The sequence below is a fragment of the Nerophis lumbriciformis genome, linkage group LG03, assembly GCF_033978685.3.
Source record: "Nerophis lumbriciformis linkage group LG03, RoL_Nlum_v2.1, whole genome shotgun sequence".
NCBI lineage: Eukaryota > Metazoa > Chordata > Actinopteri > Syngnathiformes > Syngnathidae > Nerophis > Nerophis lumbriciformis.
Window position 1 is genome coordinate 47,135,931 of NC_084550.2, and position 26,570 is coordinate 47,162,500.

The following is a 26,570-nucleotide window of genomic DNA, read 5'->3' on the forward strand; positions in this document are numbered from 1 at the left end:
GAGAGGCCAGTCCATAGTGGATCTAACATAATATTGTGAGAGTCCAGTCCATAGTGGATCTAACATAATATTGTGAGAGTCCAGTCCATAGTGGATCTAACATAATAGTGTGAGAGTCCAGTCCATAGTGGATCTAGCATAATATTGTAAGAGTCCAGTCCATAGTGGATCGAACATAATATTGTGAGAGTCCAGTCCATAGTGGATCTAACATAATATTGTGAGAGTCCAGTCCATAGTGGATCTAACATAATAGTGTGAGAGTCCAGTCCATAGTGGATCTAACATAATATTGTGAGAGTCCAGTCCATAGTGGATCTAACATAATAGTGTGAGAGTCCAGTCCATAGTGGATCTAACATAATATTGTGAGAGTCCAGTCCATAGTGGATCTAACATAATATTGTGAGAGTCCAGTCCATAGTGGATCTAACATAATATTGTGAGAGTCCAGTCCATAGTGGATCTAACATAACAGTGTGAGAGTCCAGTCCATAGTGGATCTAGCATATTTTGTAAGAGTCCAGTCCATAGTGGATCTAACATAATATTGTGAGAGTCCAGTCCATAGTGGATCTAACATAATATTGTGAGAGTCCAGTCCATAGTGGACCTCACATAATATTGTGAGAGTCCAGTCCATAGTGGATCTAACATAATAGTGTGAGAGTCCAGTCCATAATGGATCTCGCATAATAGTGTGAGAGTCCAGTCCATAGTGGATCTAGCATAATATTGTGAGAGTCCAGTCCATAGTGGATCTAACATAATAGTGTGAGAGTCCAGTCCATAGTGGATCTAACATAATAGTGTGAGAGTCCAGTCCATAGTGGATCAAGCATAATATTGTGAGAGTCCAGTCCATAGTGGAACTAGCATAATATTGTGAGAGTCCAGTCCATAGTGGATCTAACATAAAAGTGGGAGAGTCCAGTCCATAGTAAATCTAGCATAATATTGTGAGAGTCTAGTCCATAGTGGATCTAACATAATATTGTGAGAGTCCAGTCCATAGTGGATCTAACATAATAGTGTGAGAGTCCAGTCCATAGTGGATCTAGCATAATAGTGTGAGAGTCCAGTCCATAGTGGATCTAACATAATAGTGTGAGAGTCCAGTCCATAGTGGATCTAACATAATAGTGTGAGAGTCCAGTCCATAGTGGATCTAGCATAATAGTGTGAGAGTCCAGTCCATAGTGGATCTAACATAATATTGTGAGAGTCCAGTCCATAGTGGATCTAACATAATATTGTGAGAGTCCAGTCCATAGTGGATCTAACATAATAGTGTGAGAGTCCAGTCCATAGTGGATCTAGCATAATATTGTAAGAGTCCAGTCCATAGTGGATCGAACATAATATTGTGAGAGTCCACTCCATAGTGGATCTAACATAATATTGTGAGAGTCCAGTCCATAGTGGATCTAACATAGTAGTGTGAGAGTCCAGTCCATAGTGGATCTAACATAATATTGTGAGAGTCCAGTCCATAGTGGATCTAACATAATAGTGTGAGAGTCCAGTCCATAGTGGATCTCGCATAATAGTGTGAGAGTCCAGTCCCTAGTGGATCTAACATAACAATGTGAGAGTCCAGTCCATAGTGGATCTAACATAATATTGTGAGAGTCCAGTCCATGGTGGATCCAACATAATAATAGTATGGCAGACAATGACCAGTTTTGCTAGATTTAATTTTTTTTTTTTACTATGTTTTTGTTGTGGCTACGGTCGACAAACAGGTTTGATCAATAAAGTGATGGATGGAATTCCTGCCCTCTTTAAAGCTTCTCTAATAATAATTTAACTGTTTTTTCTCTGTTGTGTCCGCTTGCCGTCACCTGTTACTCACGGTTGCGTTGCAAAATCCTACAGAATAAATGATCTGTTTATTTTGTTTATAGTTCAGATGGGATTTGATTTTGTGCGCAGCATAGATGTGCTGTGTGCAGAGGGCGTGTGAGCAATGCGCAATTGCGCAGGTCTGCACCTTGGAGAGAACTTTGTTAGGGACCACTATGTTCTCTTGATTTATGTTCATTCATTTATTTACCTATTCCTTCTTGATCTTTAAGATCATTTCCAACATAATTATACTGATAACGATCCTGAATATCTGATTGGACCATCCCTATTTTATACTTTATTTACTGTACAGCACTGGTGCCAATGCTATGTTGGGAAACATGTACATTTATTTGATTGTTCTCCTGTTTTTTTTGTGAATAATTGCATTCTCTTTGTTTTATTTCCAACATCCCAGGCCCCGATGTTGGCGTCGATGTTGTTGACGTCACAAAACAGACTGATAGCAAGATGAAGCTGAAGGAGTTTGTTGATTATTACTACAGCACAAACAGAAAAAAAGTATTGAACGTCATCAATTTGGAGTTCTCTGACTCGAGGTACACCCACACCTTAATGCACACTTAATGTCAAACTCAAGGCCCAGGGGCCAGATGTGGCTCGCAACTTCCTTTTATTTGGCCCTCAAAAGCCTGGAAATAATATGTATCAATAAAGTACTGTAACTTTTCTTACTAAATGTATTCTTTCTTTCTATTTTGGGAGGAAAAGAAATGTACTCCATGTAATTGCAAATTATGTTAACTTAAATATTGTCTAATTATGCAAAATTATATCATCAAACATTCAAACCATTTTTTAAATAGAAATACATTTACTAATAATAATGATTTCAAAGCAAGTTATCCATCAAATTGTGCAATGTAAAAGTAGCAAAAGATTTCATGGTAAATTGTGAAATTTACTGTGGTTTTACAGCATTTTTCTCTAAATTAAAAAAAACAGTATTTTTTTTTTTTTACCGTAATAAACTGTGGTGCTGTTTTGGCATTTACAGTAATACATCGAAAAATCTACAGTTCTTAATTTGCGGTAAAAAAAACAAAAATCTAAAAAAGTGGCAGCCAAAATGTTATTGTAAAATTGCAGTTTTTTTTATTTACAGTAAAAAAACAAATGTCAATTTTACAGTAAAATTCTGGCAACTGAGCTGCCTTTTTCTTTACCATAAAAACAGCATTACTGCTTTTAAAGTAAAGTTAAAGTACCAATGATTGTCACACACACAGTAGGTGTGGTGAAATTTGTCCTCTGCATTTGACCCATCCCCTTGATCACCCCCTGGGAGGTGAGGGGAGCAGTGGGGAGCAGTGGGCAGCAGCGGTGCCGCGCCCGGGAATCATTTTGGTGATTTAACTCCCAATTCCAACCCTTGATGCTGAGTGTCAAGCAGGGAGGTAATGGGTCCCATTTTTATAGTCTTTGGTATGACTCGGCCGGGGTTTGAACTCACAACCCACCGATCTCAGGGCGGACACTCTAACCACTAGGCCACTGAGTAAGAGTATATACAAACTACGAACATAATAAAATAATCACCTACTGTACTGTGTCTGCTCTCACTGGGATGCCGACAGATAGGGTGTTCATATTTTCCCCTTCTGATGAAAACATTTAGAATTCATGTCCATTTACAGTAACATACACTAAATTTTGAGGTAAAATTATTGCAAATTACCATATTTTTTTTACATTTTAGTTTTTTTTAAAATGTACTAATAAAATGCATTAAAAAAATTTTAATAATAGTATTCACTGTTAGAAACGGCCCCTGGGGCCAAACATAACTGCGATGTGGCCCTCAGTGAAAACGACTTTGACACCTCTGCCTTAATGCAACATTCTACTGTTTGATGTACCGTCGTCCATATTTGACCCTTTTCTCTGCAACAGGATGAACAGTATTGTGGAGAGTCCTCAAATCGTGCGGAGGTTGTCTTGGGCAGAAAACTACTGGCCTGACGACGCTCTGCTTGGGAAGCCAAAAGTCACAAAATACTGCCTGATCTGCGTGAAAGACAGCTACACAGACTTCCACATTGAGTGCGGCGGTGCCTCTGTCTGGTATCATGTATTAAAGGTACAGTATAGTCCAGAGGTGGGCAATTAGTTGTCCAAGGAGATACATGATTTTTTTTTTTTTAATTTTTTTTTTTAACTTATTTCCCAAGTTTGTAAACACTACCAAAAACGACAAAAGATTTTGTGACAATAAAAAAAAATATATAATTTTTGTAGTATCGACCATAAACGGTTACTATACTTGGTGTTATTAAGGCCGATATTTGTATCGTACCAGCCACCTTTGTTAATATTGAAGAACTCGACCTTATCCTTAGCAGCTAGCATGGCTTACTTAATCCTCCTATGGTGTGTAGTGTAGCCTGTTTAGCTATTCCTCATCTTAAGTTGATTTTTATAGCGCTCTAATTGCTAGCTTGCAACTTGCACTCTCATTGTTAGTGGTAATTGGCACGGTAATCGCTATCTTAACAACTAGCACACTAATCGCTAGCTTAAAACTGGCGAGATAATTGCTAGCTAACAACTAGCACGCTCATTGCAAACTAGAAACTGGCGCGCTATTTGCCGGCTGACAACTAGCCCCTTAATCATTAGCTGGGAACTGACGCGCTAATCGCCAGTTGGCAACTTTCACGCTAATTGCTAGCTGGCAACTAGGGCACTAATCGCTACCATGCTACTAGCGCGCTAATCGTTGCTGACATCTAGTACCTTAATTGCTAGCTGGCAACTAGCAACCAAATCGCTACATTACAACTAGCGCACTAATCGTTACCTGGCAATTAGATTACTAATAGCTGGCTATCTTAAATACTAACATTAATACAATAATATAATTACCGTATTTTTCGGAGTATAAGTCGCTCCGGAGTATAAGTCGCACCGGCCGAAAATGCATAATAAAGAAGGAAAAAAAACATATATAAGTCGCATTTTTTAGGGAAATTTATTTGATAAAACCCAACACCAAGAATAGACATTTGAAAGGCAATTTAAAAATGCATTAAAATGTAACATCGGAATATATCGGTATCGTTTGTTTTTTTTATCGGTATCTGTGGTTTTTTTTGTTTTTGTTTTTAATTAAATCAACATAAAAAACACAAGATACACTTACAATTAGTGCACCAACCCAAAAAACCTCCCTCCCCCATTTACACTCATTCACACAAAAGGGTTGTTTCTTTCTGTTATTAATATTCTGGTTCCTACATTATATATCAATATAGATCAATACAGTCTGCAAGGGATACAGTCCGTAAGCACACATGATTGTGCGTGCTGCTGGTCCACTAATAGTACTAGACTTTAACAGTTCATTTTACTAATTTTCATTAATTACTAGTTTCTATGTAACTGTTTTTATATTGTTTTACTTTCTTTTTTATTCAAGAAAATGTTTTTAATTTATTTATCTTATTTTATTTTATTTATTTTTTAAAAAAAGGACCTTATCTTCACCATACATGGTTGTCCAAATTAGGCATAATAATGTGTTAATTCCACGACTGTATTTATGGGTATCGGTTGATATCGGTATCGGTAATTAAAAGTTGGACAATATCGGAATATCGGATATCGGCAAAAAAGCCATTATCGGACATCCCTACTCCTATTTGCTAAATCCGATGAAATCTTATACGTCTAGTCTCTTACGTGAATGAGCTAAATAATATTATTTGATATTTTACGGTAATGTGTTAATAATTTCACACATAAGTCGCTCCTGAGTATAAGTCGCACTATGAAAAAAATTGCGACTTATAGTGCGAAAAATACGGTATTCATATTTTTACAGTGAGTTGTGTGGAATTGCCACTTTCATTTCTAATCTACACCGCAATGTATTGGTTGACTGTTAATGAATATTTACAAACATTTACATTTGTGGCAAAATATTATTATAAAAATTATAAAAATATATATTATATATTATAAAAAAAAACAAGCGGTAGAAAATGGATTGATAGAAAAATTTCATGACCCCCCCTGCAGTACCTCTGCGACCCACTATGGTTTTAAAAAACCAACAAAGACCCTGGTGGAAATGCTCCTTGGATACATGGAATTCATGATGTCAACCTGTAACTTGACAAAATAAATGCTTAGCATTAGCAGTCTATCAAAAACTCTGCATTCTCAACATTCCATTCAATCCATCCATCCATTTTTTTTAAGCTTAAATTGACTTTGCTGTAGGCTGACACTGTTCAACACAGAGCAAAGGTAAAGTAGATTTACTTACGTAAACTGCGGACGTAAATGGCATACATAGATACACGAAAAACTACACCTTCAAAATAAAAGCTTTTAGCATTTGTTTCAGCAAATCATTTACTTGAAATTTATTTCTCAATTTGGATTAAGTTTACGTGCTTTGCCCATGTCTGGTCTAGTGCAGGGTTAGGCTTGTTACTACGCGATCGGTACCGGAAGAAACGATCGATCCATGCATGCGCGAAGACCGAAAACCAAAAAGTTTGCGAGTGAAGGGTTCGTAAATCAAGGTTCCACTGTATTTGACCTGTTATTACAACAGAAAACAAACAGAAGTGTTGTGCTACTTTAAATAAAATATTTAATGACTCCAACAATGCATGCCATGTATTTCCAGGGAGAGAAGATCTTCTTTCTCATCAAGCCCACTTCTGCCAACCTGTCGCTTTTCGAGCGCTGGAGGTCGTCGTCCAGTCACGGTGAAATGTTCTTTGCCGACCAGGTGGACAAGTGTTACAAATGCCCTCTCAAGCAAGGACAGACGCTGCTCATTCCCTCAGGTGAGAACGGCCAAACTGCAGTCCAAGTCTGGACAAACTTCCTCCGCCGTCTCAGTGACAGTGTGTGCACTGCTACTCGATACATTATTTTTCAAAGTAAATGTCTAAGCGTGAAATACCAATTACAGCAGGCCTGGGCAATTATTTTGACTCGGGGGGCCAAATTTAGAGAAAAAAATGTGTCCGGGGGCCGATATATCTATTTTTAGGAACACTAATACAAAACTACACAATCATCGGCGGTCACTCGAACGAGTATGACGATCCTCCTGGTAGGGGTGTATCCCTTTATGGAGGATGCCTGTGCGTGACTTTGTTTTACGTGGGGAGACTGGTGCATAGACAGTCACCACACAATCCTTGACAGAATCGGGTCAGGGTCCAGTGGCATGAAATCCAAGACGACTGGGGACCCTTTTCTGCTGCATCCTTCTTCCGCCATCGCAGCCGTTGTGGTAGTTCTTAAATCTACCGTCTTCTGCCTGCTCCGCCGTTGAGGTCTTCACCGTATCCCTGGCTAGGGAGCAGTCAGGTACTAGGCCTTTGCCAAGGGCCACCTGGGGTAGCAGTAGTAAAGGGGTTAACCTCCTAGTGTCCCAAGACCCCATAGAGGAGCCTCCACTGCCGGATGCACTTTAACGTCATGCCCAGGACACACAAAACTTCACAATAATGTCTGATTGAATGTTAAAAATATTATGACAGACCACCTTAAAAAAACGGAATGGAATTAAATAATTTTTTTACTGAATGAGACTCCCAGAATGTACATGAAAATAAAGAATGTAGGATTTACAATATTAACTATGAACGATAAAACACTGAATATTAACATTTGAACATCACACCCCCTCTCGATCGACATATTTTACAATCAAGCGAAACGCAACAAACACAGCGAAATATGAACGCGAAAGGTAATAAAAAACCCCACCTACAATCTGATACATCTGATATATCACTAAGCTTTAGAACGTTGTTGTAAAAATCTCCTTCTGCGTCTGTCCCTGACACCCGCATTTCAGGCTTGCTCTCTGGAAACACTCTGTGGAAACGCTCCCCACCCACACTACTTGGTGCCTCGTCTGAGGTGCTGTGACTTAGATTACCATAGTAACTAATTAGATTACCATAGTAACTAGTATATCATGCAAAAGGGCTGATTCCAACCATTGAAATTCTTTGTGTAGTTCAAGACTTACGGTCATTTGAAAACATCACTGCACATCATACTGGCAGCTACAGTTTCCATCTTAAAGATCTAAAAAAAAATTTTTGGGGAATGTCCGGCGGGCCAGATTGAAAAGCTTAACGCATCCGGCCCCCAGGCCTTAATTTGCCCAAGTCTGAAATACAGTATGCATGTAATGATTGATTATATATTAAACATGTTGAAATATGTTACCATAGGAATTGTTTTGAATCAGTAAAAGAACAGTAATGTGAGTCATTTGTTCAAACAACACAGCTGTTTGCTGGCCCAAGCCACTCATACATGAGAAAATACAATATGTTCTATCCATACCAAACATTATGGCATAGTTTCACCTTCAGGGCATAAATACAACCAGGACTAAAATAATCTGGTTTAACTAAATCCACACTAATCTAGTTGCTTTCTGTGATGTCACTTAAAAGTGGAACTGCACTTTTTCATGGAATGTTTTTTACTATTCACAATCCTTATGTAGGACAACCACACATATTTTTCTTTTTTTATGCATTCTAACTCAGGAATAAACGCTAACAAGAGTAAGCTAACAATAGATGAGATTTGCTCTATTCCGCCTATAAAGTACTCTTAAAAACCTCCATCAATGTTTTTTAAACACGCTGTGAGTATATATGTAATGTAATAACAGGCACACCTATAATAACTTGTAATAATTACATATTTTGCAGATTTTAAGCATCCCGCTGCAAATTTATTTCACAGACACATCACAACATTCGCTATTTCCTTTAACCACAACAAATACTACTAATCATGGCAGACTTCGTGAGAGACAACATAGACTACTTTGGCACAAATGATGATCCAGAACCTCATAATTTTTATCCAGAACATAAAGAGGATTATGTACAAGTTTTAGAAGCTGAGTGATAAGCAGATCCAACACTAAGCATCACGCAACAGTATTGCTAAGTGCTAACCAAGAAATACAAACTACGGACATAATAAAACAATCACTTACTGTACAATGTTTGCTCTTACTGGGATGTCGCTTGATGGGATGTTTGTATCTTCCTGTTCAGATGAAAAATTAATCATAATCCTCAAGCAGGTTAAAAAAAAAAAAAAAGGTGGAGCAAACTAGCTACTTTTCATGTCTTTCTCGCCATCTCTGGGTTTAAGGCCAATGTCAAAGTTGTCCAGCATCTTTGTTTTTAAAGGGAAGGTTGGCAACACTCCGCGCAATAGATAACTCTCATTTAGCTTCATTGTTAGCAACCTCGTACATGACGTATATTACAAATTAGAATGCATAATAAAGACAGGCATATGTGGTTTTGCCTTACTTAAGGATTGTGAATGATTGGCGAAATTCCCTAAAAAAGTGCAGTTCCCTTTTAACTTCCGTTTAAGTAAGTTCAGACGACAGAGTCTCAGACAAAGTTAATCAACAACAAATAAGATCATGTCTCTGAAGCCAACTTATATTAAGGATGTACACGTGGTGCAAAGGTTTACGGCAGTGGTGTCCAAACTACGGCTCGCTGGCCAAATGCGGCCTGCCACCGTCTTTAATTTGGCTCGCAAGATGGCACAAGTTCAATAAACAAGTTGGAGTGTTCATCCATGTCATATATGAATATTTTTTGGACTGATTGCTGTCATTTTGCAGCCTACCAGGTGGCCAATGAAAGTAACTCTGCCTTTAATTGTACTTTCAAGCCATCAAAGAACAGTATTTACTAATATCACCCAATTCAAACAAACTTCCCTAGTCATGGTGCAGTAATAAAAAAATCAACCAGTACAAAAATTGAACAAACATGGTCACACATAACACAACCTGCTCATTGAACTTTAGCTATTATTAAAAAAACATCCAATCAACATAAAAACAAAACAAAATGACACCCATTTAAAAGGGATGATGGGAAAAATGCAAAACACTCTCTTCTAACTTATTCATGTTTGCCAAATTTTAGCTGCTTGAAATTTCTGATTGAATAAAAAACCTTAAAGAGGTTATCACGGAAGTCAACAAGGTAGGAGTTGAACTTTCACATGCTCTTAATAACCAATTAGTTATTAATTATATATCCATTATTCTATTATAATAATATGTACTCGTGAATTTTTTTTAAGCCCAATGCGGTGCCCCAGTCAAAAAGTTTGGACAACCCTCGTTTAGAGTGTACTTAAAACCTGGGATTGAATGTAGCAGTGTGTATGTGTGTGGGAGTGAAGTTAATTTAGAATGGAGACAACAAATCATAAATAGTTTGAAAAACTTCAGTGTAAGCAAGAAGTAACTTTTAAATCAAATGAATTCAAAGTATCACATAAATGAAGATAAAGATGATTCAACTACAGAAACCAAAACAGGAAATGCATTGAAGGAAATTTAGAATCAGTACAGCTCAAGTGGCCGAGTCATCAACACGTTGGCTGCACAGTCAGGGGTCGAGGGTTCGAATATCTGTTTCCATTAGACCACCCAATCACTCCAGGATGTTCCCGTATTAAAATTATGATTAACAACATCAGGGTAATTAAACTAATCTTTTTGTTTGCGTTTTGCTTTGCAGACTCTGTGCTCTATTTCACAGACTGCTGAGTCACTCACACCAAATAAATACATCTATAAAAGGTTCCACATGCCAAAAAAGCTGAAGGTGATAAGCACTTGTAAGGAAAGAGGTATAGGGGTTACCCTTACTTATTAAAGCTTTGTCTGCAGCAAATAAATAATTTCAGCTGCATTGTCTCTGGAAGTACGAAAAGAGTCACAAAAATATTCATCGTCAAATTCATTCAGAAGGTTGCTTTTGTCTCTGAACAATCTTCTCTCTGTTATTGGTGGTCTTCTAGCACCATTTAGCTAGTCAAAGTATTCCATCTTCAAGGCAAGTCAAGATTATTTATGGAGCGCAATTCAAGCACAAGGTAATTCAAAGCGCTTTAAAGAAACATAAAATGATGGCATATAAAATCATAAATAAAAATACAATCATCATAAAACCTGGCCTTCGTGTCTACGTTTTGGTTAATATAATTTAAAAAAAGTAAAACATCAATAAAGTATTGGTTTTCTTATTTAGGTTAAGGTTACAAGGAAAACATTGATAACAAATTCATACAATCACAAGTTGATTCAATGTCATTGAAAAAAATAAGCTTTAAAACATCTCAACTTTTCCCACTATTCTCTGAAAAATTTTAGGCCACAACAGTTGCAAAGAAAGACAACAAAATCCTGGAGGAACTGAAATATGGTAGTGTGTATCACATGTAGATAGATGAATATAAATGCCGTATTTTTCGGACTATAAGGCGCACTTAAAATCCTTTCATTTTCTCAAAACTCGACAGTGCGCCTTGTGACCCGGTGCGCCTAATGTACGGAATCATTTTGGTTGTGCTTACCGACCTCGAAGCTATTTTATTTGATACATGGTGTAATGATAAGTGTGACCAGTAGATGGCAGTCACACATAAGAGATACGTGTAGACTGCAATATGACTCAAGTAAACAACACCAACATTTTATATGTTCCATTCAAAACATACATTGTACACGGCACTCAAAAATATATCAAAATGTTTTTGTACCACTTTGGTAAGCTCTGAAGCCACACCGCTTGATGGATTGTGCTGTGCTTAAACACAGGAGTATTATTATGGTGTGTGTATAAGGTAAGACATATTATCTGGCGTTTTGTTTCGCAATAATATGCAAAAGCAACTTTTCTTACCTTCTGGTACCTGCTGATCTGTACTTGGGATCTGCACAAGTCCTGAAAAATTGTGCGCATCCGCCTTTGTAGTCACCGTAGTCATAAGCTTCTTCTTTTCCTCTATCTTCTTGTTATGGGACATTCATCCTCCGCTGTTGCCATTTCCAATATAAAGTAGTGTAAAGTTCTAACTTATATCTGTCAGTAAACTTGCCATGAAAACACTGTAACATACCGGTGTAGTGAGTTTACATTATTCACCCAAGGAACTTTAGTTATTAGCGAGTTCCGGTCGGACGTTTTTTGACGAGACACATTTCCTGTGTTGTTGAACTAGTGAGCCACGATGAGGAGATGCTGCTCCGTTATTGATTGAAGTAAAGTCTGAATATCATTAAAACAGTTAGCTACATCTTTTGACACTTCTTCCACTCCCGTCCTTGCACGCTACACCGCTACAACAAAGATGACGGAGAAAAGACGCTGTCGAAGGTTAGCCACGTAAATAAGACCACGCGCAAAACGGCGCATTCTGAAGTGACTGTCAGAAAGCGACTTGAAGATGATCTGTAAAACATCATCTATGCAACATTTTGACCAAAGAACCACCATTACATGTTATGTAGACCACAAGGAAGTATTTTACATTTAGAAGAAAAAATGACCCCTTTAATGCGGTGCGCCTTTTGTATGAAATAGATCTGACTACACCGGCTCATCGGCAGTGCGCCTTATAATCCGGTGCGCCCTATAGTCCGGAAAATACGGTACAGTACTGTATACATTTTAGATGTCTCGTAATTATGATAGAAATTGCTGGTCATTCTAAACACGTAACCTGCAAATGTTTAAAGGAGTCTAAAAAAGATAAATGGTTTTACATTGAATGATGTGTACTTGTTCTCAGGTTGGATCAACGCAATACTGACGCCGGTTGACTGCTTGGCATTCTCTGGCCATTTTGTCCACAACCTGAGTGTCGAGATGCAGATGAGGTTTCTAATTCATGTTATATTATTATATTAAAGAGGAGGTTTTTTTTGTGTGACAACATTTAAATACTGTAAAAGAAAGCCACAGGAAAATCATAGTAAAACATCAAATAATTTGCAGGCCCCATTCATATTGTGCTGGAGTTGGGCAACTATTAGTGTTTGTCATGTCAAAGATTAACGGACAGCGTGTTACGATATCACATGGTGGCTGTTGGCGTGACCCCAGGTTGCAGAGAGGGTAGGCAACGTGCAGGTGAATGAACTATTCACCAGTTTGTTCCCCTGTGCGCTGCTTACCTTCTCCGCATCCTGCTCTTTGGTCAAGGTAGTAGGCCACACATTTTTATTATTTTATATTTATTATTTGGCTTTGTGATTACAGTATTTGCTTTGAGCACAAATAAATCCTCTATATAATTCTACTTTGCTCACATTTTGTCTGATGACATTTTGACAATGTACATTTTAGTTTTGACGAATTCTTTCCACCGACTTTCTTTAGAGCGTACGAAATTGAGAAGCGGCTCAAGGTGAAAACACTCAACCCCTTCCCCAACTTTGAGACCGCATGCTGGTATGTGGGACGCCATCTCCTTGAGCGATTCAAAGGTGAATGAACACTTGATGTAAAAAAAAGCCATGTCGTATTTCTCTGTATAACGTGGTGTCTTTTTCAAGTATGGCAGCTATTACATTACTGTGGAAAATTCACAAAAGCGGAAAAAAACAGACAAAAATGTGTGACAGCTGGGGCCTGCACCCTTCCAGCAGATGCTCGCATATTATTGCAGTCATTTAAGCAGTGAATTGCAGAGTTCACAGATCATACTTCAAAAGGTTTGGCCGAACAAGAATCACTTGCTCCATTACAAAATTAAACACCACTCAGTTGTTTATCGTTCCAGCATTTTATCCATGCATGTGTGGGTTTTGCACGCTATTTCAGACCCACAAGGCCTTGTCATTAATAGAACATTAGTTTGTATGCTTTCTAAGTGCAAGGGAAAGACTCTAATGTTTTTTTCTGTGATAATATTTAATGCTTCCTTTTTTGGGTTGCCTCCTCTTCATTGTAATCACGGCTGCAATCAAGGCCACTTAAGGGAAGGTTTTCTGGAATTCACAAGACGAAGAGGATATTTGTTGAAACACTTGTTTTGTATTAGCAAATTGAAGAAGAAATCCACACTTGAATGGAATTCTTAGGATTTCACTCAAAGCAGGGCATTGTTTCACGCATTTGGGCGCTGGACTTCTGGCATTTTGACTGACGAGTCGGTCCAAAAGATAAAACTAAAATGAATTTTAGTGGACAAATATACAGTGCGCATATTCAGTATATGACTTAAACTCAGTTGCCAGTTGAGAACAGAAGAGGTAAATAAGTACAAACCCCGTTTCCATAGGAGTTGGGAAATTGTGTTAGATGTAAATATAAACGGAATACAATGATTTGCAAATCCTTTTCAACCCATATTCAATTGAATGCACTACAAAGACAAGATATTTGATGTTCAAACTCATAAACTTTATTTTTTTTGTGCAAATAATCATTAACTTAGAATTTCATGGCTGCAACACGTGCCAAAGTAGTTGGGAAAGGGCATGTTCGTTCACCAATGCGTTACATGGCCTTTCCTTTTAACAACAATCAGTAAACGTTTGGGAACTGAGGAGACACATTTTTTAAGCTTCTCAGATGGAATTCTTTCCTATTCTTCCTTGATGTACAGCTTAAGTTGTTCAACAGTCCGGGGGTCTCCGTTGTGGTATTTTAGGCTTCATAATGCGCCACACAGGTCTGGACTACAGGCAGGCCAGTCTAGTACCCGCACTCTTTTACTATGAAGCCACGTTGATGTAACACGTGGCTTGGCATTGTCTTGCTGAAATAAGCAGGGGCGTCCATGGTAACGTTGCTTGGATGGCAACATATGTTGCTCCAAAACCTGTTTGTACCTTTCAGCATTAATGGCGCCTTCACAGATGTGTAAGTTACCCATGTCTAGGGACAGCGTGGCGAAGTTGGTAGAGTGGCCGTGCCAGTGTTGCTGGTTACTGGGGTTCAATCCCCACCTTCTACCATCCTAGTCACGTCCGTTGTGTCCTTGGGCAAGACACTTCACCCCTTGCTCCTGATGACTGCTGGTTAGCGCCTTGCATGGCAGCTCCCGCCATCAGTGTGTGAATGTGTGTGTGAATGGGTGAATGTGGTGATACTGTCAAAGCGCTTTGAGTACCTTGAAGGTAGAAAAGCGCTATACAAGTATAACCCATTTATCATTTATTTATTTATGTCTTGGGCACTAATACACCCCCATACCATCACAGATGCTGGCTTTTCAACTTTGCGCCTATAACAATATGGATGGTTCTTTTCCTCTTTGGTCCGGAGGACACGACAGCAGGTCGTTTATATTGTGATGTTTATATTTACATCACAATTTCCCAACTCATATGGAAACGGGGTTTGTACAAACGGATGCCACGGTAACTTTTTGCATTTCAATCAATCAATCAATTAACGTTAATTCATATAGCCCTTAATCAAAAGTGTCTCAAAAGGCTGGACAAGCCACAACGACATCCTCGGCTCAGATCCCACATCAGGGCAAGAAAAAACTCAACCCAATGGGATACAATGAGAAACCTTGGAGGAGACCGCAGATGTGGGGACCCCCACATTCCAGAGTACTGGAGCCCGAATAGAAAACGCTCTGTAGCTCGCATACTTTTTTTGGGCTCTGGGTATCACTAATAAGCCGGAGTTCTTAGAACGCAGATTTCTGAAAATGAACAATCAATTATTCAGTTCAACAGCAGAAATATATTTGCAAATTTCAAAATCATCCCAATATTTGAACCAATTATTTCGATGATATCACACTTTCATAAACATGGATTGATGCTAAGAAAGGGATTCATTTTGAACTGAAGATTAAATGTGCGGGAAACATCACATTGTAAAAGTGGTTTACCTTTTTTTTCCACTTTGGTTTCATCACTGAATAAAATGTCCATTAGTACACATTCTTTAATCTATTTTCTGTCTGGATTAGAAAATGGTAAACCTAATTACTATGAGTGACATTGGATAAAGAGGGAAAGTATGAAATAACATCTGCTTCTATGATTAAAAAAATATTGTTTACGCAGTATCCTGCATTATAGGATAATTATGTTAGTTTTTTACTCCTAGGTTTATACTTTTAACATTTAAACACAGGAAGTGATAAAATGACCAGGATTAAATGAGCTGTGCGTCTTCCTTCTTTCTTTTCAGACGTGTTGAATTGTCACAATTTACAAACCCCAAAACCAGTGAAGTTGGCACGTTGTGTATTTTGTAAATTAAAACAGAATACAATGATTTGCAAATCCTTTTCAACTTATATTCAATTGAATAGACTGCGAAGACAAGATATTTAATGTTCGAACTTAGAAACGTAATTTTTCTTTTGCAAATATTTATTAACTTAGAATTTAATGGCAGCAACACATTGCAAAAAAGTTGTCACAGGGGCATTTTTACCACTGTGTTACATGGCCTCTCCTTTTAACAACACTCAGTAAATGTTTGGGAACTGAGGAGACCAATTTTTGAAGCTTTTCAGGTGGAATTATTTCCCATTCTTGCTTGATGTACAGCTTAAGTTGTTCAACAGTTCGGGGTCTCCGTTGTCGTATTTTACACTTCATATTGCGCCACACATTTTCAATGGGAGACAGGTCTGATGTCGCTTTTTGATGCAGTACCGCCTGAGGGATCGAAGGTCCGTAATATCATCGCTTACGTGCAGTGATGTCTCCAGATTCTCTGAACCTTTTGATTATATTACAGACCGTAGATGGTGAAATCCCTAAATTCCTTGTTGTTCTTAAACTGTTGGACAATTTGCTCACGCATTTGTTCACAAAGTGGTGACCCTCGCCCCATCCTTGTTTGTGAATGACTGAGCATTTCATGGAAGCTGCTTTTATACCCAATCATGGCACCCACCTGTTCCCAATTAGCCTGTTCACCTGCGGGATGTCCCAAATAAGTGTTTGATGAGCATTCCTCAACTTTCTCAGTCTTTTTTGCCACTTGTGCCAGCTTTTTTGAAACATGTTGCAGGCATCAAATTTCAAATGAGCTAATATTTGCAAAAAATAACAAAGTTTTCCAGTTCGAACTTTAAGTATCTTGTCTTTGCAGTCTATTCAATGAATATCGGTTGAAAAGGATTTGCAAATCATTGTATTCTGTTTTTATTTACCATTTACACAACGTGCAAACTTCACTGGTTTTGGGGTTTGTAATATGATGTTCATTAATGTAACTTGTTAACATGTATGACATAAAAATGACAATTTTTAGGTTTAATTGTTTTAATATTCTTTTATTTATGTGTTTATCTATGTATTTTACAATGTATTCATGTCACATGTATACACATACTCTATATCTCTGGTCCTTTAGTAATTTTTTATTTATATTTTGTTTGTCAAACTGTGTACGTGTAAGACAAGGCGGCCAGGGAAATGAAAACACCAACATTTTCAGTTAAATATTAAATTGTGTTTGACTTCCTATAGTCGTCGAACAGTCATTTTTAACTTCAATTGGTCTTTTGTGCAGGTTTACATAAAGCAAATAAACAGCCTGCGCCGTACCTGATCCATGGTGCAAAAATCATCAATGGAGCCTTCAGGTCATGGACTAAAAAACAGGTATGGACGCATGGAGACATGTTTCTGCATTATTATACTGTATCCACGTATTGACAGAGGATTGTTTTTTCCCTTCACTTGTCAGGCTCTCTTAGAACATGAAGATGAGCTTCCAGAGAACATGAAACCGTCGCAGCTTATTAAGGATCTTGCCAGAGAGATTAGACTGTCAGAGGTATTATATTTTGGTACAAATATTAAATAATCTCACAATATAATAAGAAATATATATATATATATTAATATTTACAAAGATACATAAGCTTGATATGAAGTGTATGATAAACGGTATTTTTACAGTGTTGGTATTTTTGCTAACAAGCTAAATTGATCCTGTGATGCAGCTTGTAACCTTAAATACTATATCAAAACAACATTCTCCAATAAAATTAATTGAAATCAGTTTATTCTTAGATTGCCAAAACAGCCCAATTTAGCATGTAATATGCCTTTCAAAAAACTCAAACTCCTAGATCAAGGGTTCTTAACCTTTTCGACCTCGGGGCCCACTCAAATATTAACACTGAATTAGTAATCTTACAGTACTCTTAATTTGAATCATACAATCTAACCTATTAACAGTTTCCAACCTTGTCAAATGATATGAAAGCATGTGTTAATCACAAAGATTATTATCAAGGCTTAGGTCAGGCTGACTACAAAAATAAATACTAATCAAATATACTGCAAAAAAAGGGATGCATGATGAAAAATAAATGTACATACAATTACGCAGTGCTAAAATAAATACATTACTGAATTAATAATAAATAATAATAATAATGTAAATGTTTCTTAAAGTAACTGTGAATACAATTACAGTGCAAATGAAAAGACCACTTTCACTACTTTAGACCTCATTTTACGCTAAAGAAAATTCTCCTTTGTTTGTTTGATGTTGCCATTACTGCCACAAGTGGTGGAAAAGTGTATTACAACTAAGTGCCGCTATACCAGGGGTGTCAAAACTCATTTTAGCTAAGGGACCGCATGGAGGAAAAACTGTGCACACGCGGGCCGGACTATTAAAATCATGGCATTGAAACTAAAAAATAAAGACAACTTCAATTGTTTTCTTTGTCTTACTTTGGCCAAAAATAGAACAAACACATTCTGAAAATATTACAATAAATATATTGAAAAAAATACCGGCAGCGGTAAAGATCCATGAAGGAAAGAAGAAAGTGAATGAATGTTTATAACTGAATACATTGTTTTCTTTTGTATTATTTTTTTTAAACGAATTAAGTAACGTTTATGACAACCTTTTTCCAAAACACAATATAGAATGTGAGATATGACAGGATAATGCAGACATGGGGACGGCGTGGTGCGGTTGGGAGAGTGGCTGTGCCAGCAACCTGAGGGTTCCTGGTTCAATCCCCACCTTCTACCATCCTAGTCACGTCCGTTGTGTCCTTGAGCAAGACACTTCACCCTTGCTTCTGATGGGTCCTGGTTAGCGCCTTGCATGGCAGCTCCCACCATCAGTGTGTGAATGTGTGTGTGAATGGGTGCATGTGAAAATACTGTCAAAGCGCTTTCAGTTCCTTAAAAAAAAAGGTAGAAAAGCGCTATACAAGTATAACCATTTACCATTTACATGTATCATTTGTTTTCACAACGCTTACAAAAAAATGGGACCCCATTTTTATGACTTGATGGGGTCCATGGTACCAAAATGTATTTCGGTACCAGTACTATTGGTATCGGGACAACACTAGTTTGAACAGTATATTTTTTGTGCATATGTCCATACTTTTAGAACAGCCTGTATATTTGTTCCATTGCAGATGCTCTAGTATTCATCAAGGGGTAGTTTGTCCTCCAAATTCACCGTAAAAACTAAGTAAAACACGTATGACAGTATTAGCTAACTAAATACATAAATTCGACAAGCACAGTGTGTAAGCCTAACAAAATGTCATAAAATGAAGATACATGTACCATATTTTTCGGATTATAAGTCACAGTTTTTTTATACTCAGGAGCGACTTATGTGTGAAATTATTAATACATTACCGTAAAATATCAAATATTATTTAGCTCATTCACGTAAGAGACTAGACGTATAAGATTTCATGGGATTTAGCGATTAGGAGTGACAGATTGTGTGGTAAACGTATAGCATGTTCTATATGTTATAGTTATTTGAATGACTCTTACCATAATATGTTACGTTAACATACCAGGCACGTTCTCAGTTGGTTATTTATGCCTCATATAACGTACACTTATTCAGCCTGTTGTTCACTATTCTTTATTTATTTTAAATTGCCTTTCAAATGTCTATTCTTGGTGTTGGGTTTTATCAAATACATTTTCCCAAAAAATGCGACTTATACTCCAGTGCGACTTATATATGTTTTTTTCCTTCTTTATTATGCATTTTCGGCCGGTGCGACCTATACTCCGGAGCGACTTATAGTCCGAAAAATACGGTAATATGAAGTAGTTTACCTCGTTAGCTGCATGCTATATAAAGAAATTAAACAGCTGAAAAGTTTGTCTTCTCTTCTGGGTGTAATTTGCAACAGTGAGTGATAGCAGTGCAACAATACTTCCGGTAAACGTCATTTCAAAATAAAAGCATCTTTACATTTCAAAATAATACCACACATTTGGCGCATTTAGATTACAATCTTAATAATGAAATAAATGTATATATGAAACAATTACAATGATAGTGTGGCTTAAATTGGTTGACAAATGTGGAAAAATTATACTAATTTCAGTGGGAATTATGGAGCCAGAAACTGTGTGTGTGTGTGTGTGTGGGGGGGGGGGGACAGTTGTCTGAAATTAGCTGGTTGTTTTCTTGTTTGAATAGTTTTAATAGATTACTGACTTTGAAGTCATCATGTCCCCAGGGTTGGTTCAAGTAAATATAATTGTGTCTCTGCCCTCTTGTCATTTTTAGAATGCAACAAAAGCCATTAAATGTGAACCCGGTTTTAAACTGCCAGTAGAAGGGCCACTATCCCCCCATTCTGACCCCGAAGAGCCGGTCTCGCCGGCTGAGGTCCCCTCACCAAACAGCGACATAGCCAGAAAGAAAGCCTCCAAACCCCCGAAACCTCCGAGGCCACCAAGCCTCTTAAAGATGCCCAAGGCTCCTAAATCTCCCAAAATGCCCAAGGTCAAAGATGGAGGTAAAAAGAAAATCAAAAATCTCAAAGATTCACCACCTCCACCTAAACCCTCCAGTTTCGCAGCTTTGGAGTCCCATGCAAAGGACATCTTGAGTAAGATGGAGCAGCCCAAGAAGGCAAAGGTAAGAAACATTGATGTTGACTACAGTATTTTTCAACACCAAATAGCCTTGCATGCAAGATGCTCTGTGTACGTGTGTGAACAACTGTACTGTATCTACATGACAAATATCATATTGAACAAGTAATATGTTGTTTTTCTTCCAGGCTGTGAAGAATATTCTGACTCTGTCAGAAAAGGAAACATTTCAGCAAAATAATGTGGAAAAATTTGAAATCAGGGAGCAGAACAAAAACAAGACAGAAGCAAAATGGAAGTATAAGGTGAGATTGACTCCCATATTTATTTATGAATCTGTAATATTAATGAATTATATACATGTATGTATATGTATGTATATGTATATATATATATATATATATATATATATATATATATATATATATATATGTGTGTGTATATATATATGTGTGTATATATATATATGTGTATATATGTGTATATATATATATATATATACGGTGAAGAGAGGGGCGGAGCTTTCTACCGATCACCACCTGGTGGTGAGTTGGCTGCGATGGTGGGGGAGGATGCCGGACAGACCTGGCAGGCCTAAACGCATTGTGAGGGTTTGCTGGGAACGCCTGGCAGAGTCTCCTGTCAGAGAGAGTTTCAATTCCCACCTCCGGAAGAACTTTGAACATGTCACGATGGAGGTGCTGGACATTGAGTCCGAGTGGACGATGTTCCGTACCTCTGTTGTCGAGGCGGCCGATTGGAGCTGTGGCCGCAAGGTAGTTGGTGCCTGTCGTGGCGGTAATCCTAGAACCCGTTGGTGGACGCCGGCAGTGAGGGATGCCGTCAGGCTGAAGAAGGAGTCCTATCGGTTTCTTTTGGCTCATGGGACTCCTGAGGCAGCAGACAGGTCCCGACAGGCCAAGCGGTGTGCGGCTTCAGCGGTCGCGGAGGCAAAAACTCGGACATGGGAGGAGTTCGGGGAGGCCATGGAAAAAGACTTCCGGACGGCTTCGAAGCAATTCTGGACCACCATCCGCCGCCTCAGGAAGGGGAAGCAGTGCAGTGTCAACACCGTGTATGGTGGGGATGGTGCTCTGCTGACCTCGACTGCGGATGTTGTGGATCGGTGGAGGGAATACTTCGAAGACCTCCTCAATCCTACCAGCACGTCTTCCTATGAGGAAGCAGGGCCTGGGGAATCTGTGGTGGGCTCTCCTATTTCTGGGGCTGAGTTTGCCGAGGTAGTTAAAAAGCTCCTCGGTGGCAAGGCCCCGGGGGTGGATGAGATCCGCCCGGAGTTCCTTAAGGCTCTGGATGTTGCGGGGCTGTCTTGGTTGACAAGACTCTGCAACATCGCGTGGACATCGGGGGCGGTACCTCTGGATTGGCAGACCGGGGTGGTGGTTCCTCTCTTTAAGAAGGGGAACCGGAGGGTGTGTTCCAACTATCGTGGGATCACACTCCTCAGCCTTCCCGGTAAGGTCTATTCAGGTGTACTGGAGAGGAGGCTACGCCGGATAGTCGAACCTCGGATTCAGGAGGAACAGTGTGGTTTTTGTCCTGGTCGTGGAACTGTGGACCAGCTCTATACTCTCGGCAGGGTCCTTGAGGGTGCATGGGAGTTTGCCCAACCAGTCTACATGTGCTTTGTGGACTTGGAGAAGGCATTCGACCGTGTACCCCGGGAAGTCCTGTGGGGAGAGCACAGAGAGTATGGGGTAACGGACTGTCTTATTGTGGCAGTTCGCTCCCTGTATAATCAGTGTCAGAGCTTGGTCCGCATTGCCGGCAGTAAGTCGGACACGTTTCCAGTGAGGGTTGGACTCCGCCAAGGCTGCCCTTTGTCACCGATTCTGTTCATAACCTTTATGGACAGAATTTCTAGGCGCAGTCAGGGCGTTGATGGGATCTGGTTTGGTGGCTGCAGGATTAGGTCTCTGCTATTTGCAGATGATGTGGTCCTGATGGCTTCCTCCGGCCAAGATCTTCAGCTCTCACTGGATCGGTTCGCAGCCGAGTGTGAAGCGACTGGGATGGGAATCAGCACCTCCAAGTCCGAGTCCATGGTTCTCTCCCGGAAAAGGGTGGAGTGCCATCTCCGGGTTGGGGAGGAGATCTTGCCCCAAGTGGAGGAGTTCAAGTACCTCGGAGTCTTGTTCACGAGTGGGGGAAGAGTGGATCGTGAGATCGACAGGCGGATCGGTGCGGCGTCTTCAGTAATGCGGACGCTGTATCGATCCGTTGTGGTGAAGAAGGAGCTGAGCCGGAAGGCAAAGCTCTCGATTTACCGGTTGATCTACGTTCCCATCCTCACCTATGGTCATGAGCTTTAGGTCATGACCGAAAGGACAAGATCACGGGTACAAGCGGCCGAAATGAGTTTCCTCCGCCGAGTGGCGGGGCTCTCCCTTAGAGATAGGGTGAGAAGCTCTGTCATTCGGGGGGAGCTCAAAGTAAAGCCGCTCCTCCTCCACATCGAGAGGAGCCAGATGAGGTGGTTCGGGCATCTGGTCAGGATGCCACCCGAACGCCTCCCTAGGAAGGTGTTTCGGGCACGTCCGACCGGTAGGAGGCCACGGGGAAGACCCAGGACACGCTGGGAAGACTATCTCTCCCGGCTGGCCTGGGAACGCCTCGGGATCCCCCGGTAGGAGCTGAACGAAGTGGCTGGGGAGAGGGAAGTCTGGGCTTCCCTGCTTAAGCTGCTGCCCCCGCGACCCGACCTCGGATAAGCGGAAGAAGATGGATGGATGGATATATATATGTGTGTATATATATATATATGTGTGTATATATATATGTGTGTGTGTATATATATATATATATATATATATATATATATATATATATATATATATATATATATATATATATATATATATATATATATATGTGTGTGTGTGTATATATATATATGTGTGTGTATATATATATATGTGTGTGTATATATATATGTGTGTGTGTATATATATATATATATATATATATATATATATATATATATATATATATATATATATATATATCCACACACATATATATATATATGTGTGTGTATATATATATATATATATATATATATATATATATATATACACATACACATATATATATATATATATACCGTATTTTCCGCACCATAAGCCGCCCTGGGTTATAAGCTGCGCCTTCAATGAACGGCATATTTCAAAACTTTGTCCACCTATAAGCCGCCCCGTGTTATAAGCCGCATCTAACTGCGCTAAAGGGAATGTCAAAAAAACAGTCAGATAGGTCAGTCAAACTTTAATAATATATTAAAAACCAGCGTGATGTGGGCGCGCATGGAGTCGTATATCAACATGGACGGAGCTGCGTGAAAAAAGCCACCCGGCCTCTTCGCGTAAACTTACCTTAACCACTCGCTCATCTTTTCTTCATCCATCCATCCCTTCGAGTTAGCTTTTATGATGACGCCGGCTGGAAAGGTCTCTTTTGGCAAGGTCTTCCTTTTGAATATCACCATGGGTGGAAGTTTCTGGCCATTAGCATGGCAAGCTAGAACCACAGTGAAGGATGACTTCTCATTCCCTGTGGTGCGAATATTCACCGTACGTGCTCCCGTTGTATCCACAGTGCGGTTCACAGGAATATCAAAAGTCAGTGGAACCTCGTCCATGTTGATAATGTTCTCTGGCCGGATCTTTTTTTCAGCTATCTTGTTTTTACAATATGCACGGAAAGTAGCCAGCTTTTCTTGAAAGTCTTTAGGCAGTTGCTGTGAAATAGTAGTCCGTGTGCGGATGGAGAGATTGCGTCTTTTCATGAACCGGAAACCTGTCGCTTAGTAGGAGCCATTTTGTGGTCTTTACAGATGTAAACACACAAAGGAAATGAAACGTAATATCCGCGCGCTTCTTCTTCTTCTACGCGGGCGGGTGGTTGCTTACAGTAGAAGAAGAAGCGCTTCCTCTTCTATGGGGGCGGGTGCTTACCTTGGCGGTTGCTTGCGTAGAAGAAGAAGCGCTTCCTCTTCTACCGGGAAAAAAGATGGCGGCTGTTTACCGTAGTTGCGAGACCTAAACTTTATGAAAATGAATCTTAATATTAATCCATATATAAAGCGCACCGGGTTATAAGCCGCACTGTCAGCTTTTGAGTAAATTTGTGGTTTTTAGGTGCGGCTAATAGTGCGGAAAATACGGTATATACACATACATATGTTGCGCTCTACTACGGTATCGAGCACTATTTTTTGGATAACCTTATTAAGACATATATATATATATATATATATATGTGTGTATATATATATATATATATATATATATATATATATATATCCACACACATATATATATATATGTGTGTGTATATATATATATATATATATATATATATATATATATATATATATATATATATATATATATATATATATATATGTATGTGTGTGTATATATATATATATGTCTATATATATATATATATATATATATATATATATATATATATGTATGTGTGTGTATATATATATCTATATATATATATATATGTGTGTGTATATATATATCTATATATATATATATATATATATACACACACACACATATATATATATATATATATATATATATATATATATATATATATATATATATATATATGTATATATATATATATATACATATGTATGTGTGGGAAAAAAAATCACAAGACTATTTCATCTCTACAGGCCTGTTTCATGAGGGGGGGTTCCCTCAATCATCAGGAGATGATATATATATATATATGTGTGTGTATATATATATATATATATATATATATATATACACATACACATATATATATATATATATATATATATACACATACATATATTGCGCTCTACTACGGTATCGAGCACTATTTTTTGGATAACCTTATTAAGACATATATATATATATATATATATGTGTGTATATATATATATATATATATATATACACACACACACATATATATATATATATATATATATATATATATATATATGTGTGTATATATATATATATATATATATATATATATACACACACACACACATATATATACACACACACACACACACACACACACACACACACACATATATATGTGTGTAATGTCCCAAATGTCTAAACATGTATATGTATTAGAGTTGTACGGTATACTGCACGGTTGTACTGGTATAGTAACGCGGTACTAATTAATCAAAAACGGTACTACACTCTGTTTGAAAATTACCGGTTCCCGGGCATGACGGCGCGTCGTCACGTCATGACATTGCTGGTTTTACGAGCAGAGGAGCATATTCGGCGGCACAAACATCCATTCGCAGTCGGCAGTGCTTTAGCTTCTTCTAAATCACTAATCCTCGCCTCCATGGCGACGAATAAAGTAAGTTTCATCCCTGCAGGACGAGGAATATCTAAACATGCTTCACTACACACCGTAGGAGGATACAATAGCTAACAGCTAACAGCAAGCTAGCACCCTGAATGTAAACAAATGCCATGGGTGGACCTCCACCTGACATCCACTGTAATGATGCCAAGTACAATAGCGTATCTAGCCAATACTACTATGGTTACATCGATATTTTTTATCGTCACAAAATCTTTTTTCCTTTTTTTAAAATTCATATTATGTTTATAAACTCAGGAAATATGTCCCTGGACACATGAGAACTTTGAATATGACCAATGTATGATCCTGTAACTACTTGGTATCGGATCGATACCTAAATTTGTGGTATCATCCATAACTAATGTTAAGTATCAAACAACACAAGAATGAGTGATTATTACATTTTAACAGAAGTGTAGATAGAACATGTTAAGAGAGAAAGTAAGCAGATATTAACAGTAAATGAACAAGTGGATTAATATTACATTTTTACAGCTTGTCTCTCATAATTTTGACAAAATAGAATGATAAATGACACAATATGTTACTGAATACGTCAACAGAGTAATTAGGAGCCTTTGTTTGCTTACTTACTAATAAAAGACAAGTTGTCTAGTATGTTCACTATTTTATTTAAGGACAAATT

The 26,570-nt window shown here is 38.4% G+C and overlaps 1 protein-coding gene across 2 annotated transcripts in view; it reads left to right on the forward strand.

Moving 5' to 3' along the window:
- Positions 1 to 26,570, forward strand: part of phf2 (PHD finger protein 2) — a 101,015-nt gene that overhangs the window by 42,324 nt on the left and 32,121 nt on the right. The window contains exons 5-14 of one of the 2 annotated variants that reach the window (XM_061938042.2): positions 2,267 to 2,408; positions 3,763 to 3,949; positions 6,509 to 6,671; positions 12,487 to 12,574; positions 13,077 to 13,183; positions 17,196 to 17,287; positions 17,373 to 17,462; positions 20,208 to 20,439; positions 20,503 to 20,561; positions 20,707 to 20,823. In XM_061938042.2, coding sequence (XP_061794026.1) covers positions 2,267 to 2,408; positions 3,763 to 3,949; positions 6,509 to 6,671; positions 12,487 to 12,574; positions 13,077 to 13,183; positions 17,196 to 17,287; positions 17,373 to 17,462; positions 20,208 to 20,439; positions 20,503 to 20,561; positions 20,707 to 20,823 — 1,277 coding nt within the window. Of the gene's footprint in view, positions 1 to 2,266; positions 2,409 to 3,762; positions 3,950 to 6,508; positions 6,672 to 12,486; positions 12,575 to 13,076; positions 13,184 to 17,195; positions 17,288 to 17,372; positions 17,463 to 20,207; positions 20,562 to 20,706; positions 20,824 to 26,570 lie in introns of both variants that reach the window. The other variant, XM_061938037.2, reaches the window with a different exon arrangement.